This window comes from Mustela lutreola, chromosome 11 (genome assembly GCF_030435805.1).
Source record: "Mustela lutreola isolate mMusLut2 chromosome 11, mMusLut2.pri, whole genome shotgun sequence".
Lineage (NCBI taxonomy): Eukaryota > Metazoa > Chordata > Mammalia > Carnivora > Mustelidae > Mustela > Mustela lutreola.
The window spans coordinates 55,975,503-55,991,681 of NC_081300.1; the positions used below are offsets into that span (position 1 = coordinate 55,975,503).

At 39.1% G+C, this 16,179-nt stretch overlaps 1 protein-coding gene across 6 annotated transcripts in view; it reads left to right on the forward strand.

Annotated features, from left to right (window-relative positions):
• ARHGAP28 (Rho GTPase activating protein 28) overlaps positions 1–16,179 on the forward strand; it is a 239,700-nt gene that overhangs the window by 187,467 nt on the left and 36,054 nt on the right. For all 6 annotated transcript variants that reach the window (XM_059138757.1, XM_059138751.1, XM_059138753.1 and 3 more), the window contains 6 exons: positions 1,652–1,736; positions 3,172–3,314; positions 5,820–5,985; positions 6,092–6,183; positions 8,927–9,004; positions 14,740–14,902. In XM_059138757.1, coding sequence (XP_058994740.1) covers positions 1,652–1,736; positions 3,172–3,314; positions 5,820–5,985; positions 6,092–6,183; positions 8,927–9,004; positions 14,740–14,902 — 727 coding nt within the window. The remainder of the gene's footprint in view (positions 1–1,651; positions 1,737–3,171; positions 3,315–5,819; positions 5,986–6,091; positions 6,184–8,926; positions 9,005–14,739; positions 14,903–16,179) is intronic.

Below are 16,179 nucleotides of genomic sequence, written 5' to 3' on the forward strand. Positions count from 1 at the left end.
AGAGTTGGCTAGAGAAGGAACACAAGCGGGGGTGGGGGTGGCGTGGAAGAGGGAGAAACATGCTTCCTGCCTAGCAGGGAGCCTGATGCAGGGCTCAGTCCCAGGACCCTGGGATCATGACCTGAGCTGAAGAAAGACGCTTAATGACTGAGCCACCCAGGCGCCCCTCTTCTCATTCATCTACCAATTATAGTAATTGGGAATCTATATTTTAATAATTAGCCATGTATTGACATGATTTTTACACAATTACAATTGTGTCATCTCTTTTGAAATAAAATAGGAAAAAGAGAACACAAAGCTCAGAATTCAAGACACCCTTGTGTAATTTGTAGCACATGATAATCTTTCATGAAACAGGTGTTCAGTTATTGCTAAATAAATATGAGAGTAAAAGAAACAACATCAGGCTCTGGGGAAAAGAAATGAACAAACTTTATATTGAATAGTACATAAAAGATTGGTGATTGAATAGCAAATTTCCATCATTACACGCATTCATAGATACTAACTACCACATTAAAATTTATATTGGTAGAAATGGTAGAATTTGTGTATAAGTTTTTTGTTTGTTTGTTTGTTTTTGGTTTTTGGTTTTGGTTTTTTACTAATACCCATCCAGACTTGAGCAGTTGGCTTGCTTCACAGGGCTTTATAAAGATATGCAACTTCTGGGGCACCTGGGTAGCTCAAGTTGGTTAACCATATGCCTTTGGCCCTGCATCAGGCTTTGTGCTCAGCAGGGTGTCTGTTCCTTCCTCTCCCTATGTGCCACCACTCCCATTCACCTCACCCCCGACCTTCCCTACCATACTCTCTGTCTCTCGAAAATAAATAAAATCTTTAAAAAAAGAAAAGATACTCAACTCTGACAATATTGCAGGAGAAGACAAAGCTTTGGCAGGATCTTAGTGAAGAAAGTAGCAAATTAGAAATAACTAGAAAACACACTTACGGTTTCGGTAATTATTATTACTCTCACAATATTACACTCATTTTTTCATGGAGGAATTAATATGTTGAGTATTAATAGTAACCAACGCTCATTTTGTGCTTAGTGTGTATCAGATATTGTTTGAAGTGATTACAGAACAAGTAATTTAAAATTCATAATACCTCTTTGAATGTGTTCTAATATCATCATCATTTTATAGATTAGGAGATTAAGCGATAGAGAACTCGAGAGACTTATTCAAAGTCACACAGTAAGTGGGAGAGCCTGGATTAGAATCCCAGCAATCTGGCCTCAGGGGCCTTTGCATTAACCATCTAGCCACATCATCACCTGAAATTTAAGATCAATATGCATGACCACCACATCAAGAATAAAAAATACCGTCATTGTCAAACTATGTGACATCAAGCATTGTAATTTTTACATCGTAGGAAGGGTAAAAGCAGCAAATTCTCAAGAGCTAAGAAGATAGTTATTTTCATCTTGACAGAGTTCTCTGTTGAGAAAACCGTGTTAGCTCTGCAGGTTTGGATTGAACTCAGAAAAAGAAATCAGGTGCAGGCTGTGTATGGAATCGAGAATTGTTTTGTGTGAGAAGAACTTGTGTAAACTGCAGAGCATAAATGTGATGGGAATGTTGGGGAGCATGTGTTTGTATACTAAAACGTCTTGTGTTCATCTTCCCTTGTTTCACAGTCTGTACTCGAGCCTCTTCCAGCCCTACCAGTTCTCTCCAACGGATCTCCAGACCCTGCACAGGCAGTTCAGAATGCAGGGAGTGGTGAGTGGCACATCCTTTTATATCGAACTGAAGCTGTGTCTTCTCGCTTTTTCTCTGGCACTCAGTACAGTTAGCCATGACTTTGTCAAGTCAAAATATGTGGGATTTTTTTTTTTTTCTATTTTGATTCTGTCACTCCAGCACTCACTCCTTGCCAGCTCCAAACACCCCATTCTGTCACACCAGACAAAATTAATTGAGCCAAATTGGAAGCAGAATCTTTTTCTCTTTCACTACCCTCACATCATTTAGAAACTACTCACTTGGGTAATGTCTTTGATTTGAGGTCTCTTTCACAAGGAATCTGGATCTGCTTAATAGTTGTGAGTGGAAGTAGGACACTTCCAAAAATCTCTACTTAGGCTCAAGTGTGTACAGCACCAGAGCAACTCTCACATAGCAACTCTAACAATACATAAAGGCTACAGGGTTACCTTTTAACTGGACCTCTTTCACTTGAGTATTGTATTTTTGATCAGTATTTCTGTTTAAAATTTTAAAATCTGTTGATTTGCAAATTTCTCCATTTAACTTTTAATGTGAGATTAATTAGGTCTTCTATCATTTCTTTTCGTTGTTCTTCTTTAGTCACTGTCTATAGAAGAGGGTAAAAGACATGAGTTCTCTTTTTTATAATCAGTTTTTTTTTTTTCACTGCATATGAACAGTTTTTCCAGGCAATGAAAAAAGATGGCAAGCCAAATATTAATTAGGAATCAGAGTTTAGGATTACTCAGATGATTTCTGGATTCACTTGTTTTTGGCCAAGGAATTTATTGTCTTAATTTCAAACTACCTCACAAGAAATGTGGGACATTTCTTGTTACTCATTTGGCTCTTTTTTAATAAACAGCGTAGGAGGTCAGGTAACCAAATCAAATTACAAGAATTTGGGTTAATTTACATGAACAGACCTAGAAGTGAAGTCCAAATTGAATTTTAACACATCTTAAGAACCAAACCTCCTATAGTTTGGGAGAAACACAGGAGAAGTGAATTTAGGCAGGAATTCTAGTGGGGTCTTTGCCCGTTCTCCCTCTGCCTTAAGCTTCTGCTTCCTCAGGAGCAGCAACATTGGGTTTAGATGGACTTAACTGTAATATCATAACATACAGAAGAAATGTCTCCTTTGTGGGCTTTCCTCTAGTAATCTTCAGTGCCTTTCATGAGATATAAGAATCCAAGATTAAAAACATCAGATGATATAGAAAGTTTGTTTGGATAATGATTAGAGAAATTCATTCATATGGAAGTCTGAAGACCCCACATTATTATTTATCTGAACTCCTCTAGGTGAGTCTGATTCTGTTCTTTGGTTGTAAATGTTCTGATGTGCCTATAGGTTAACTTAGAAATATTTTGTGCTTATTTTACAGTACATGATATTGATTGATTAAATGACATAAAAAAATTGTACATCCTTTTTTTTTTTTAGATGATGATTATCGGAAAAAAAACATTCCACCAGAAACTGAAGAGCTGTCCTTTGAAGTATCTTATTCAGAAATGGTTACAGAGGCTCCAAAAAGAAGTAAATTCAAGAAATCAGATTTTAAGAAAGAGGACTATGCTTTAACTGTATGTAAAACCTTTCATGATTATTCCAATAACTTCCTATGGTTTTTCCATGGGACAAACTAGGATTTTTTTTTCTTTATTAAGTGTGTGTGTGTGTGTGTGTGTGTGTAGGGAGAGGGCAGGCATCAGTGCTATGCAGTACCCAGCCTGCCTGACCGTACCTGGCAGTACTGTGTTGCAAAAGAGTTGTGAGGATGTATGCTTGAATTCTGTTTTACAGAGGAAATAGGATTTCCTGGCTTGTGTGATTTCATGAAACTTCTATCCTTACTTATAGGTTAATGCAGATTCTAACTATATACTTAGTTGTGTCTCTAGAAACCACATATCAGAGGGGCTTACTGCAAAAAGTCAATCATCATAACAAGAAGTGAGCACTTGCAGAACAGGCACTAAAAATCCATCAAAAATATTCTCAAGAATTTATAATATTATCATGAAATAGACGAGTGGAGCTATATACTTCATTATCCTGAAAGCCTCAGAGTATGTATCTATGTAACTATATATTGGAATCTATATCTATATCCAGGATGTTATATCCTGAAAGCCCACTACAAGAACTATGTTACATTGATCTGTTGGCTACTCTGTAAATGCGTTTGTGGAGTTTGTGATGTAGAGTCCTGAATATTCTGTGCTGATCAGAGCAAGAGGCATGATGAGCAGCAGGGCAAAGACAGTTTAAGGACTGAAGCAGTGAGTCCTATAAAAACTGGCAGAGTCTTTACCTAGGTAGCCTGGACCATTCCCGGACAACAACCCCATGATGAGGGAGGAGCAAGAGGCCAGGGCAAGAACTGTAAGGTTCACTGAGTGTCTTCTACCAGCCTGCTGTACTAGGTATTTTCATTGCAATCACCCTGTGACTGCTCCCATTTTACAGCTAACAAACTGAGGCTCAAAGAAGCTAAGTTATACATCCAAAGCCCCACAGTGAGTAGGAGGCTGAAATAGGATTTAAACCTACGTATGTCAAACTCTAAAACTCCTTCTGGTCCTTAAGCAAACCTCTATGTTGGAGGGCACAGGGTTGTTTTGGGGCAGAAGATGGAATCCACTGGGACTCTGGTTTCAGGGGCATGATCTTCAGGTCCTCGGATGAGGATGCTGGCCCCCAGTTCCTTCAACCAGGCTGGGATTTAGCAAGTGGTAATTACTTAATGAATGATTACAGTTTTTGCCTTGGTTGTTGTTGCTATATATTACTGTTATGTGGAGCCTTGGTTTCAGAAAAAAGGGAAAACAACTAAGTTTTTTTATAGAACAAGTTATGTCCCAAACCGCATTCTACTTTTTTTGTTTTGTTTTTTATTTTACTTTTAAAATACTTGAGGTTCCAAGGAACAGTTGTTGACTAAATGAACAAATGAATGAATGAGTGAGTGGATGGTTAAAAACCTCAAGAAAGTTCTAACCTGAGGGACCCCCTATAGAGAATATACAAAGCTTTATAACTGAAATAATTAAGATTTTTCTACTTTAGCAAATTTTTTTCCATACCAGCTTTTTTGAGAGCCATGCTAACTTGTGGATATTAATAAGAACAAATTTTTTCTTAAAAGGTCTTACTTACGGGTGCCTGGGTGGCTCAGATGGTTAAGCCTCTGTCTTCGGCTCAGATCATGATCTCCAGGTCCTCAGATGCAGCACCATGTCAGGCTCCCTGTTCAGCAGGAAGCCTGCTTCTCCCTTCCCTCTGCCTGCTGCTCCCCTGCTTGTTCTCTCTCTCTCTCTCAAATGAATAAATAAAACCTTTAAAAAATAAAAGAGGTCTTACTTATTTTAGTCTTCACAGTATTTCTGGATTGTTCAAAAGTTTGTTGTTGTTGTTACCATTTTACTGTATTTTGTTTCCTATTGTGGAAATGGGGAATATAGCAATTTCATTGTCTCAAAATGATAGTGAGATTATTTGGTACCTTCTGTATGTTTTTATTTTTTAGAAATATTTAGGCTTTAAATATCTGAATTTGAGGTTTAAGGTACAATAACTACTGTCTCAGCACGCTTGTTCATCACATTCAGTGGGGAGATTAGTTAGTCTTTTGAAGGATGCAGAGAGAATACCTCACACCGGATTAAAGGACTGATGGTCCCCTAACCTGAAAGGATACATCAGAAGCTCTTCTGGGAGTACTTAGCTTTTGGGATCTGTGTGAACCCTGTCACACATGCCCCTGGTCAGTATATTCCATGTGGTGGACATGGGACATCAGTGGACAACACAGAATGTTTCTTGGAAGAAAGATGTTTTCATGGTTGTGATGACAATTTTATAGTGCACTTCAGACCACTGTTTTGATTCTAATTTAGCATAAGAATGTTCTGCAAATGTTCTAAAAATCATTCACAATCTTTCTATGACACAGCTTGCTTCTCAGAAATTTTCGTACAAGTAGCATATTTTGCTCTACAGATTTAGAATGTCCAGGTGGCATTTGAATGAGGGGATAATAATTTTCCTTTGCCATAAGAAATAAATATCTTCCATATGTATTTTAGAAATTTATTGTCCAGAAAACCAGATTTGGCCTAACCGAAGCAGGAGATCTGTCTGCTGAAGATATGAAGAAAGTCCGCCATCTCTCTCTAATTGAACTGACTGCCTTTTTTGATGCCTTTGGAATCCAACTGAAAAGAAACAAAACTGAGAGAGTAAAAGGACGAGGTAGTTAAGACAGGTTTCTTCTGATTTTAATACTTTGTCACCCTGGAATAAGAATAGTGCTTTGCTGATTCCTTTTCCTTTCTTTCTTGCCCATTATACAATGAAGACAATGGTATTTTTGGCGTTCCACTTACAGTCCTATTGGACAATGACCGAAAGAAAGACCCTGGAGTGAAGGTTCCCCTGGTGTTACAAAAAGTAAGTGGGATGTAAATGACTGGGAAAATGATAGAGCCTCCTGTTTGCAGTTTGGAGTTGTAAACCCGCTAATGAATTTTCTTGTATGTTTAAAGATACTAACACCCACTTAGGACTCAGGCCCTTGGTGATTTTCAGATTTCTTCATGCATCCCCAAATCATCCCACAGCACTTGGAACCAGTTTGCCTTGCTTCAGACTTTTGGAGCCCTTTGCAATGTCTGCCCATAAAGCATCAGGTGATGGACACAGATGCTCTGTCACATGGCTTCCCTCTGTCATAATTTTTTCCGGTATTTTCTAAAGCTTACTTGTGTGTATTATATGTCTCTGTATTTGAATATTCTCTGCAGAATACAAGATGACCATTAATCATCAGCTGTATGTTTATTGATTAAGTATTTGCTAAGCTATATCACAAGTTAGGTGTTTTCAAATATGTATGTATAATCATTTAAATGAATTTGCCAAACAAAGCTTAATAAAGCCTAAAATCCACTTTTCTGGTGGTTTTTCAGGTATGACTATGATAGGATATGTTTAGGAGGAAAGGAGTTTTGAGAAATGATATTACCTTAACTTTCATCTGCCAGTATCTCTGTGACCATCATTGCTCAATAGCTGATTTGATTTTAAGTCATCATTTTTATAGCCAACAATTTACACTGGATTACTCAAGTATGTATTTATTCAATAGTGACATCCAGTGGCACATTTAAAATCCCAAGCCCTAAACACAAATCTTGTTGCATTTTAAATTGAGTTGTTAAGTAATATAGAAAAATTTTGACTGAGGAAACAGTTACTTTATTCACAGTAACAATGCCATGCCTCTTTACTGTGTACTCTTTAAACTTTGCTGCCAGGGCCTCAGACCAAGTGGCTTCTCAAGTGAGGTGATAGCTGCTGATAGAGGCAGAGGACAACGACGAGAGAGCCAGAGGGTGCTGGCGACATGCCAGCATGCATGGGGGCATCTGGGGGTGCCTCCCCTGAGCAGATGCCATCCTTAGGCTAACATGGGTAGTCAGCACTGAGCAGCGTGAGGAAGTTGTGTTATCATCTCCCTTCTACTCATGAGGCCACTGAGGCAGAGGAGGGTGAGATACCTCACCCTTGAACATACACCCAGCCAGGAGGAAGGGCAAAAGGAAGCATAGCCTATGTCCATGGCCAAAGTCCACAGTGACATGAACATTTTCTTTCCTTTTTTGAATTAGAACTAGAATGATGACCTCTCTCTTCTATATAAAGGACAGAGTCTGAAGACAATGCATAAAAATCTAAGACTGAGGAGATTCAGCACATGAATTTATATTATTATGTAACTTAGCAAGTGGAAGGTGCCCAGTAAATGCTAGTTCAACCAAATCTGGATTTATATCATCTTAGCAACTCAATACATGTTAGCTGTTACTACTCCTCATGTCAAGTATTCTCCATTGAAGACAGCTTAAGATATTATTCTTCTACTCTTATGGGAGAACCTTTTTTATGGACATATTTCCTTGGCCTAAATGCGCATTTCTCACCCAACCTATAAAAAGTACATTCATTCAGGCACCACCATTTATTTATTTATTTATTTATTTATTTATTTATTTTTAAGATTTTATTTATTTATTTTTAAGTAATCACAAGTAGGCAGAGAGGCAGGCAGAGGGAGAGAGGGGGAAAGCAGGCTCCCTACTGAGCAGAGAGCCCGATGCAGGGCTCGGTCCCAGAACCCTGAGATCATGACCTGAGCAAAAGGCAGAGGCTTTAATCCACTGAGGCACCCAGGCGCCCCAAGGCACCACCATTTCTTAAAAGGAAAAGAGCATAATCTCACCAAACAAACTGAGGGTGGCCGGGGGGAAGGGGATAGGGAAAGGGTGGTGGGGTGATGGACATTGGGGAGGGTATGTGCTATGGTGAGTGCTGTGAAGTGTGTAAACCTGGCGATTCACAGACCTGTACCCCTGGGGCTAACAATACATTATATGTTTATAAAAAAATTTTTTTAATTATTAAAAAAAAAAAAAAAGGAAAAGAGCAGAGACTCTGGATGATCCTCCTCTGTGGTGTAAACATGGGCAAGTCAAATACCCTTCCTATGCCTTGGTCTTCTTGGCAGTTAGATGGGGATGTGGTTAGTGCCTGCCTGGTAGAATTAGTGTGAGGATTAAATGAGTTAATAGATGGCAAATAGTTAATTAAATAGTTAATAGATGCTGAGAAAGGGGCATCTGACACAGTAAGTGCACAATAAATGTTAGGTTATATTGTTATTACGTTAACAGCATCATCATCATCATCACTATCACCATGGGAACTTGAGAGAGGTATAAACCTTTACAGTTTCTACCTTTTTGGTCATATTTCTAGAATTCCTATTGTCTCTCAGCTAATGTGGTTGTATCTAATAATAGTAAATTTAGAAACTTTTTTTATTGGTCCATCTGCAGAAAGAGATATATAGTAATCAAATCTTAAATTGGCCAAGTACAAGCTTGAGAGACGGGGCCATTACTTTTGAGGTTGGTCCCGGAAAAGTGACAGGACAATTCTGTCTCCATTGCATTTGCAAATTGGAAACTACTGTTGACCTTAGAGGCGGTTGTGAACATTTCTCAAGGCATTCAAATACGAGGCATGTATATATGCGTGGTAATTTGTTTATTATTGTCACCGTCTTGTTATTTCAGATGTTTATTATTGTATGGAGGTATTCATTTTTATAATATTTATCATTACTTTTTAGTTTTTTGAGAAAGTTGAAGAATCGGGCCTGGAATCTGAAGGAATTTTTCGACTTTCAGGATGCACTGCCAAAGTCAAGGTACTGAACATTTTTTTTCGTTCTTGTGGGAGACCAAAGCTAGTGAGACCCAGTTCATACAGGCCCCAGATGTTAAGTCCATTGTTGTCATTGCTGTTGGTAGGACCACTTGACCCTGTCCAGTGTTCCTGGATACTTGTGATTAAATATTCCATGATCCTGAGTTGTGTATCCTTTTATTTTTTAGAACAATAACAATAAAAAACCAGCAACAGAGAAACAACACATCAATTTACCATGAAAAACTGCTGCTTACCTTTAGTGTGGAAAAGCTAAAATGTCCCATCACTATTTTCAAGGTTAAACACTTTAGTTTGCTGTGTTCTTCTTGGTCATGGAATTTACTAAGCCAATATTACATAAATCCTTATTTCCATTATCAGTTGCTTTACTTATTTACTTATTATTTATGTACTATTCTTTTTTTTTTTCTTTAAGCATTGGGGGAGAGGGACAGAAGGAGAGAGAGAGAGAGAATCTCAAGCAGGCTCCACGCCCAGCATGGAGCCTGATGCAGGGCTCTATCTCATGACCCTGAGATCATGACCTGAGCTGAAATCAAGCATCAGACAGTTACCTCACTGAGCTACTGAAGCACCCCCCATGATCAGTTGTTTTAAACTTGGAAACATTCTTTGGCCATCTTTTTAATGAAAGTCTTTATAAGAATACGTAGGAATGGCTGTCCCCACTAGAATAATCACTCAGTAGTTCTAAAACCTCGTTTTATTGAAAGTAATGTTAATTTCTACATTATAAAACCACCTGTGTATGTGATTCCTTTTGCTTTGCTTTCTTCCTTCCATATAGTGGCAAACTCCACAGTGGTATAAAGGAGAGAATTACTAAAATTACTCATAAGTTTGTCTACTTGGGGGTTTCACAGTGAACAGTTCCACTCTGCCCTTGAATCACTCCCTGGCTGGAAGACGTGAAAATCTGAGCAGTTTTAAATAATCAGTCCTTGAGAAAATAAAAAGTCTCAGGATGAGGGAAAAATTAACTCGGTTGCAATGCATAGAGGTGGAAGAGCATCTCTTCATTAATTAATTTTGGTACATGTTTAGGGAAATTCTATTTGTATCAGAAATCTCAGAGTTTTTATTTAGAAGTGTGATGCGATGCTTTTGTAAGTAGAAACTGAGAATAAATAGGCTGTGTCTATTGGAAGCTCCAGAAGGCAGATTCTGAGATGGAATCAGGAGTAGAAGAGGCATAGTGCTTCTGAAGGGTGCAAGGGAGGAAGCCAGGCTGAGCAGGCTGGGCCTCAGACCAGGTGCAGAGCTGACACCGGTCTTCCCTGCCTTTCGGTGTAGCCCCTCAGCAGGCAGAGGGGCTCGGCACCAGCTTCCACACCACACAGTCACTGCTCTGGCTTCCTGTGAAGGAGGGGATGAGGCCGATGAGCAGGTGCTAACGGCTGGCAGAGCCAGCTTTCAGGAGTCACCTGCATTATTTTATTCAGTTAATTGATTTTGTAAGGGAAGTCCAAGCAGTGTGCCACTTTGCCAGTGGCAGTAGGGGTCTGGGCATTTGGAGAGTTGTCACTTCCCTGGGAATGGAGATTGCTAGATGCTAGCACAAGGTCATTTGAAAGGCAAGAAAATTCCTAATGGATCCTCAAGGTTTATTCTTTCTAAATTGAATCTGCTTTTTGTCTTAGATTCTAAGAGTTATGGTTGTCATATGTACCCTGAATCAGAGGATAAGAGTCAGAGAACCAAAGTGAAGTTAGAGAAACAAATTTCCTAGACACAATTTGACTTCATTCCTCTAAATCTCCCTCCATAACTGAGAAGTGGTATTTACACAGATTATTCTCAGCTTGTGTGTGTGTGTGTGTGTGTGTGTGTGTGTGTGTGTAAATCATAATGGAGGTGATTTAAACTCTCTTTTTCAAATAATCAAAAGGAGACAACATTACACAACCGTTGTAAGCACGAAGTTGAACACCATAGCAGAATTTCTTTTTCTTTAGGTAATCTTTGCCTGAAAAACGCTTACCAAAGGCTAATAATTCCTTCAGAGTGTTCTTATAGGCACATGCATTCCTGAACCATATTTAGGGAAAAGTCCCTTTTCTTCCTTAATCGGTTTTATGTAGTTTCAGCCTATTTATTCTCTTACTACTCTGAGAGAATGTAATCCAGATGTTTGCATGATTTGAGCTCCAGGAAAACCAATGTGAGAGAAATCCGGGCCAGCAAACAGAAACAAGGGGAATATCATAGTTAGAAAGACATTGTAACGTGATCTATTAAAGGGGTCTTTATTTCTCTTCTTTGTTCAAACTTTAAACTATTTGTGTAAATTCTTCTGTTAGACTAGTTTTTCTAGGAATGTGTTTAGGGAAAGATAGTTTTAAAAACTCCGTTATAATTATCCTCAAATTGTGCCAAGTGGGTGACACTAACTCTAATGTATCATTGTGAGCAGTCTGGTGCTTTCAAGGCCTGGTGAGACTAACGGGGGCACAGGCCTGGGGGGAAGCTGCTAGCTTTGGCCACACAGGGAACACAACAGTGGAGCCTGTTCCTGTATTTGAGGCCACAGATCATTTGGAACCAATTTAATGCCTTGGTGTTTCCAATGATTTTCTTTTCAAAAAATGACAGTAATTTGAGCTGAACACTGGGGAATACATTTTATGGAAGAAGGCAGGCTGTTTGACATGTGAGGGGTGGGTTTTTTTTGTTTTTGTTTTTGACTTGTTTCAGTTATTCTGAGGCTGCTCTAAATGTTTCATAATTATGTTACTTGGTCTACTGATTTCCCTTCCTGACCTGGTTTTTGAAGCTGAAGGTGGGTCATTTGCATTTTTATAAAACGACCTCCGAAATGGAAGCAGGTTGTATATTTGCTCAGAGCAGATTGAAGGACGTGGTATCTGACCCTGACCTAGTGTCCTCATTAACACTGGACAGAAAACATGACTTCTTTAACCTCTAAATGCTTCCTTTCCTGTCTTTGGCAAGCTAAATTCAACACCTGGTTTATGATTTCATGTTTAGGACCACCATGGAAATGTCAGTTCTGTTTCTATGGCCCTCAGTTTTTTCTGGTCAAAAGGAAGAGAGGACATTCTTTCTCTCAGTTTGTTATATTCTGTCCATCTGGTCAAGATGAAGAGATACTGTTACCCGAATAACCACATATGCATGGGTTTCCCATACTAATAATACTAAAGGTTATTACCGACTGAGAGGAGGGGATGTTATGAGCAGCCAGCGTTTACTGAGCGCTTCCTTTGGGGTGGGCCCTCCCCACTGAACTTTACATTGTATTAACTGATTGAATCTCTGTGAAGTCGTTTTATTTATGTATTTTTTTGTTTCTTTATAGGAATTGTATATTTTTATTTGACAGAGAGAGAGACACTGAGAAAGAGAATACAAGTAGGGTGAGGAGCACAGGGAGAAGCAGACTCCCCGCTGAGCAGGGAGCCCCATGCGGGGCTCGATCCCAGGGCCCTGGGATCAAGACCTGAGCCCAAGGCAGATGCTTAACAACTGAGCCACCCAGGCGCCCCTGAAGTCATTTTAATATCCCTATTATACCGTGAGAAACTGAGGCATAGGCCTTAACACTAGTCAGTTGTGGAGGTGGGATAAAAACCTAAAGAATCTAGTCATAGAGCCCACTCTTGATGCTGGCACCATGTTGCTTGGTAAGCAACAGTGCACCACTGGCAGGTTAAAATGGTGGCCATGGTGTGTTTCAGACAGCTTCCTGCAGCAGAGGGATGTGGGAGATGAAACTTAGTTATTCTGCTCTCAGTGGTGCTTCCTGCCTCCTTGAAAACAGTTTCACCTTTGCTTTGTGGCACTAGGCAATGGATGGAAGACATTTGCTGCTTTCCCTGTACTTCCTGTTAACAACACTTCCATCTGTCCATGACTCCAGCTAGCAGTCAGAGTCATTTTGGACAGATCTGTCACCTTCTAAATAATCCATCACTGATTTGTGAGTATTTTCTTCAGGCATTCCATCAGTGCCACCTCTCCTTTCTGTCTTATATCTGCTTATCCAAGTTAGTCCTCAATTTCCCAGAAATGGTGCCATGGCCCAGTAACTAGTCTCCTTGCCTCTAGTCTGTTCCCTAATCAACACCAAGCTTTATTCTCCAAATTGCTTTCCCATCTGGCTGTCAGAAAGGATAAATCTCACCTTGTTCTCCTGCTTGGATGTGTTCCATGTTGCCTTGTGGCCCATGGAATGAAGTTCAGTCACCTGAGGGCTGGCTCTGGTCTGCGCCCTAGCAATACTGAACCTACCAGAGTTCCCCAGACCCAGTGGGGCTCTGTGCATGTGTACCACTGCTGGAGCACTTTCTGCTGTCTTGAGTACCCTTCTATTTCCTCTTCCCCCAACAAGTTCCTCACAGACTCAAGACTGGCCTGAGCCAAGTTGGATTCTCCTCTTTCTTGGCTGTATAGCATCCAATATGTGACCTGAGTTAGCATCAGGAGTTCATAAGATGGTCCCATTCACAGAACTGCAAGATGCCTAAAGGCAAAGAATGGATCCCATGCATCCTTCTCTTACCAGAGCCCAGTCTGTGCTCTACTTCTTTTATTCTAGGAAGCACTTTGTATGTATGCTTCAGATATATGCTTTAGTGCTTTACAGAGTGTATTTATCATTAAAGAATTTCCTTGATTTGCTCTCTTACTCCTATTAGATTGAGCTTCTCAAGGACAAGAAGAAAATCTCCTCTTGCTGTCATTAATAAGGGCTAGGGAGTGGCTTGGAATCCTGTCTGTTTCTGTGTACTGCCAGGTTGTCTCCCATGTCCCAGGTTTGGGGCGCCATGACAGCATTAATGACTGGGCTGGTTAATGAGCTGCAGTGTGGTAGGGAAAGGTCAGACGTGCAGACTGACTCTGGCTCTATGTGACTCAAGGTTGGAAGGCCATAAACACCCTGAGAGTTTTCAGAGTTCTCTTTTTGGAGTAGTTAGTGTCAGTTGGGGAGCTGCTACAACTAACTGCTATTAATAGGTAAATTGTATGCAATTCAAGGGGGTGGTAGAAAATGAGTTTGAAAAAGAAACATGGAGAATGGGGGCATTGATAATCAGATGAATCGATAATGTGAACTGTATAACCTAAAACTTACGGAGGCTTAGTGATTTTTTTAAAGTATTTACACAGTGTTCCAAACCTTATGAAGGATTGGGCAAGCATGCAGACATGTGGAAGACATGTGTACCTCTTGGCCTAACACTTTGCTGTAACTGCTCCAGGAAGATGTCATTGGTCTGCATGTTGCCATGAGGTCAGAATTCCTTTACTGGCATAGTTTTCATTCTGTATGAGAAGTAGTTGAGAGGCATACATTCTTGATCTAATTTAGAAGAAGATGACAGGATGGCAAAAAGAAAACAAAAAAAAAGAAGTGGAGACTTTTGTCAAATCAGTACGTTTATCCTGTGGGGATATAAGTTGTATTTGGCCAAAACCACAGAAACAAAACTATGATGAGTAAAGAATTTTATCGTTTTGTAGAATTAGCACATTATTTCAAGATTAACATTATTCTGAAAAGATTTTAGAAAAAATCATTCAAAAAGAGCTATTTCAGTTCTTTAATTATGTTGAAAAAGTTAGGTTTGGTAGATATTGGCTTTTCAATTTATTTACAAAAATAATTTATGTAATGACAGTTTTTAAAAGGGAAAGGGGGATCAGGTAGTAAAAACACTTTGAATATTGACTGTTTTTCTTGATTTTCAGCAATACCGTGAAGAACTGGATGCCAAGTTTAATGCTGATAAATTTAAATGGGACAGAATGTGCCATAGAGAAGCTGCAGTAATGTTGAAGGCGTTTTTCAGAGAACTACCCACCTCTCTCTTCCCTGTGGAATATATACCTGCCTTCATCACTCTCATAGAAAGTAGGTGGAAGAAGTTAAGTGTGAATGGGCTAAGATAGAAGATTAATAAAGTGACACAGAGCAAAAGAAAGATGCATAATCAAATGTGATCATAAATGTACAGATTTCCTATTTCCTGGCAGTGGTTGGTGAAATACTGAGTTTGATGGTAAACAATCCTCTCTTTTCCTTATTAAGTCTGGTAGATACAAGTTAGCGGGTTTTATGACCATTAAAAGAACAGCTTGCCAAAAGACCAGGCTCTTGAGATTTGAATTCTTGTTCAACCATCTATTAGCCATGTAATCAACCTTTCTGAGCTTCATTACTGCACCTATAAATTACAGATAACAATTGATTGTCAGGGTTGTTGTAGTTATCAAATGAAGACATCTAGAATAATACCTGGTGTGTAATAGTCCTTCCAAAAATAGAAGGTCTCTTCCTTCTTTAAATCCAAGGACCTGGGTTTGATGATGTGTAAAACACAATAAATGCAACACAGAAGGTGTTTTGTCTCTGAAAACTACAAAGTCACATAGATTAGACCTTAAGTGAGGAACTTGGATAAAAGCATGGAAACTGGAAAGTGTGTGTTGTATTTGGCAATGAGAGAATAATTTGGCATGCTTTTAGCCTGAGGGTTGAATATTGTGGAGATGTGACAAGAGAGAATTTAGAAAAGTAGAATAGGTTTACATGAAGGGGGCTTTGACTACTAACCAGAGGAATTCAGGGGTCACAAAGCTGTTAAATAAATGGAAATTCTGCATGGACAAAAAAGGCCCATGGACAAACTGAAAGGACACACCCCTTATAAAAAGGCTGGCCACTGCTCAGCTCTAAAAAATGGTTACCATGTAGGAATGAGAGCCAAAATCCACACTTTAATAGGGAAACTGCTAATTTGAAAATATCAGCTACAAATTCAAATTTGAAAACACTCTGTGAGCCTAACAAATGATATCTATATCTGCCAGTTTACAGCTTCCTGCAGGTTGACCAGAACTATAAAATCCTTAAAACCACAGTGAAAGAAAATAATAGGTCCTAAGTTTTATGACAAAATTTGTCCTAAAAAATAGTAGGTTCTAAATCTTTAAACATTTTAACTAAATCAGATTCATAAAATAATCCTTTGTGCCTTCAGAAAGAGAATACCATAGGCATGGCAGTTTTTTCCTAAGCTTTATTTCACATGCCATCTGTGACTAGGATCTCTTTACTTTGTAAGATGTAGTATTTTGTTTTATGAGAGACGCTTACAAAGAGAGAAGAGCTAGTTTGCTTCATTCTTT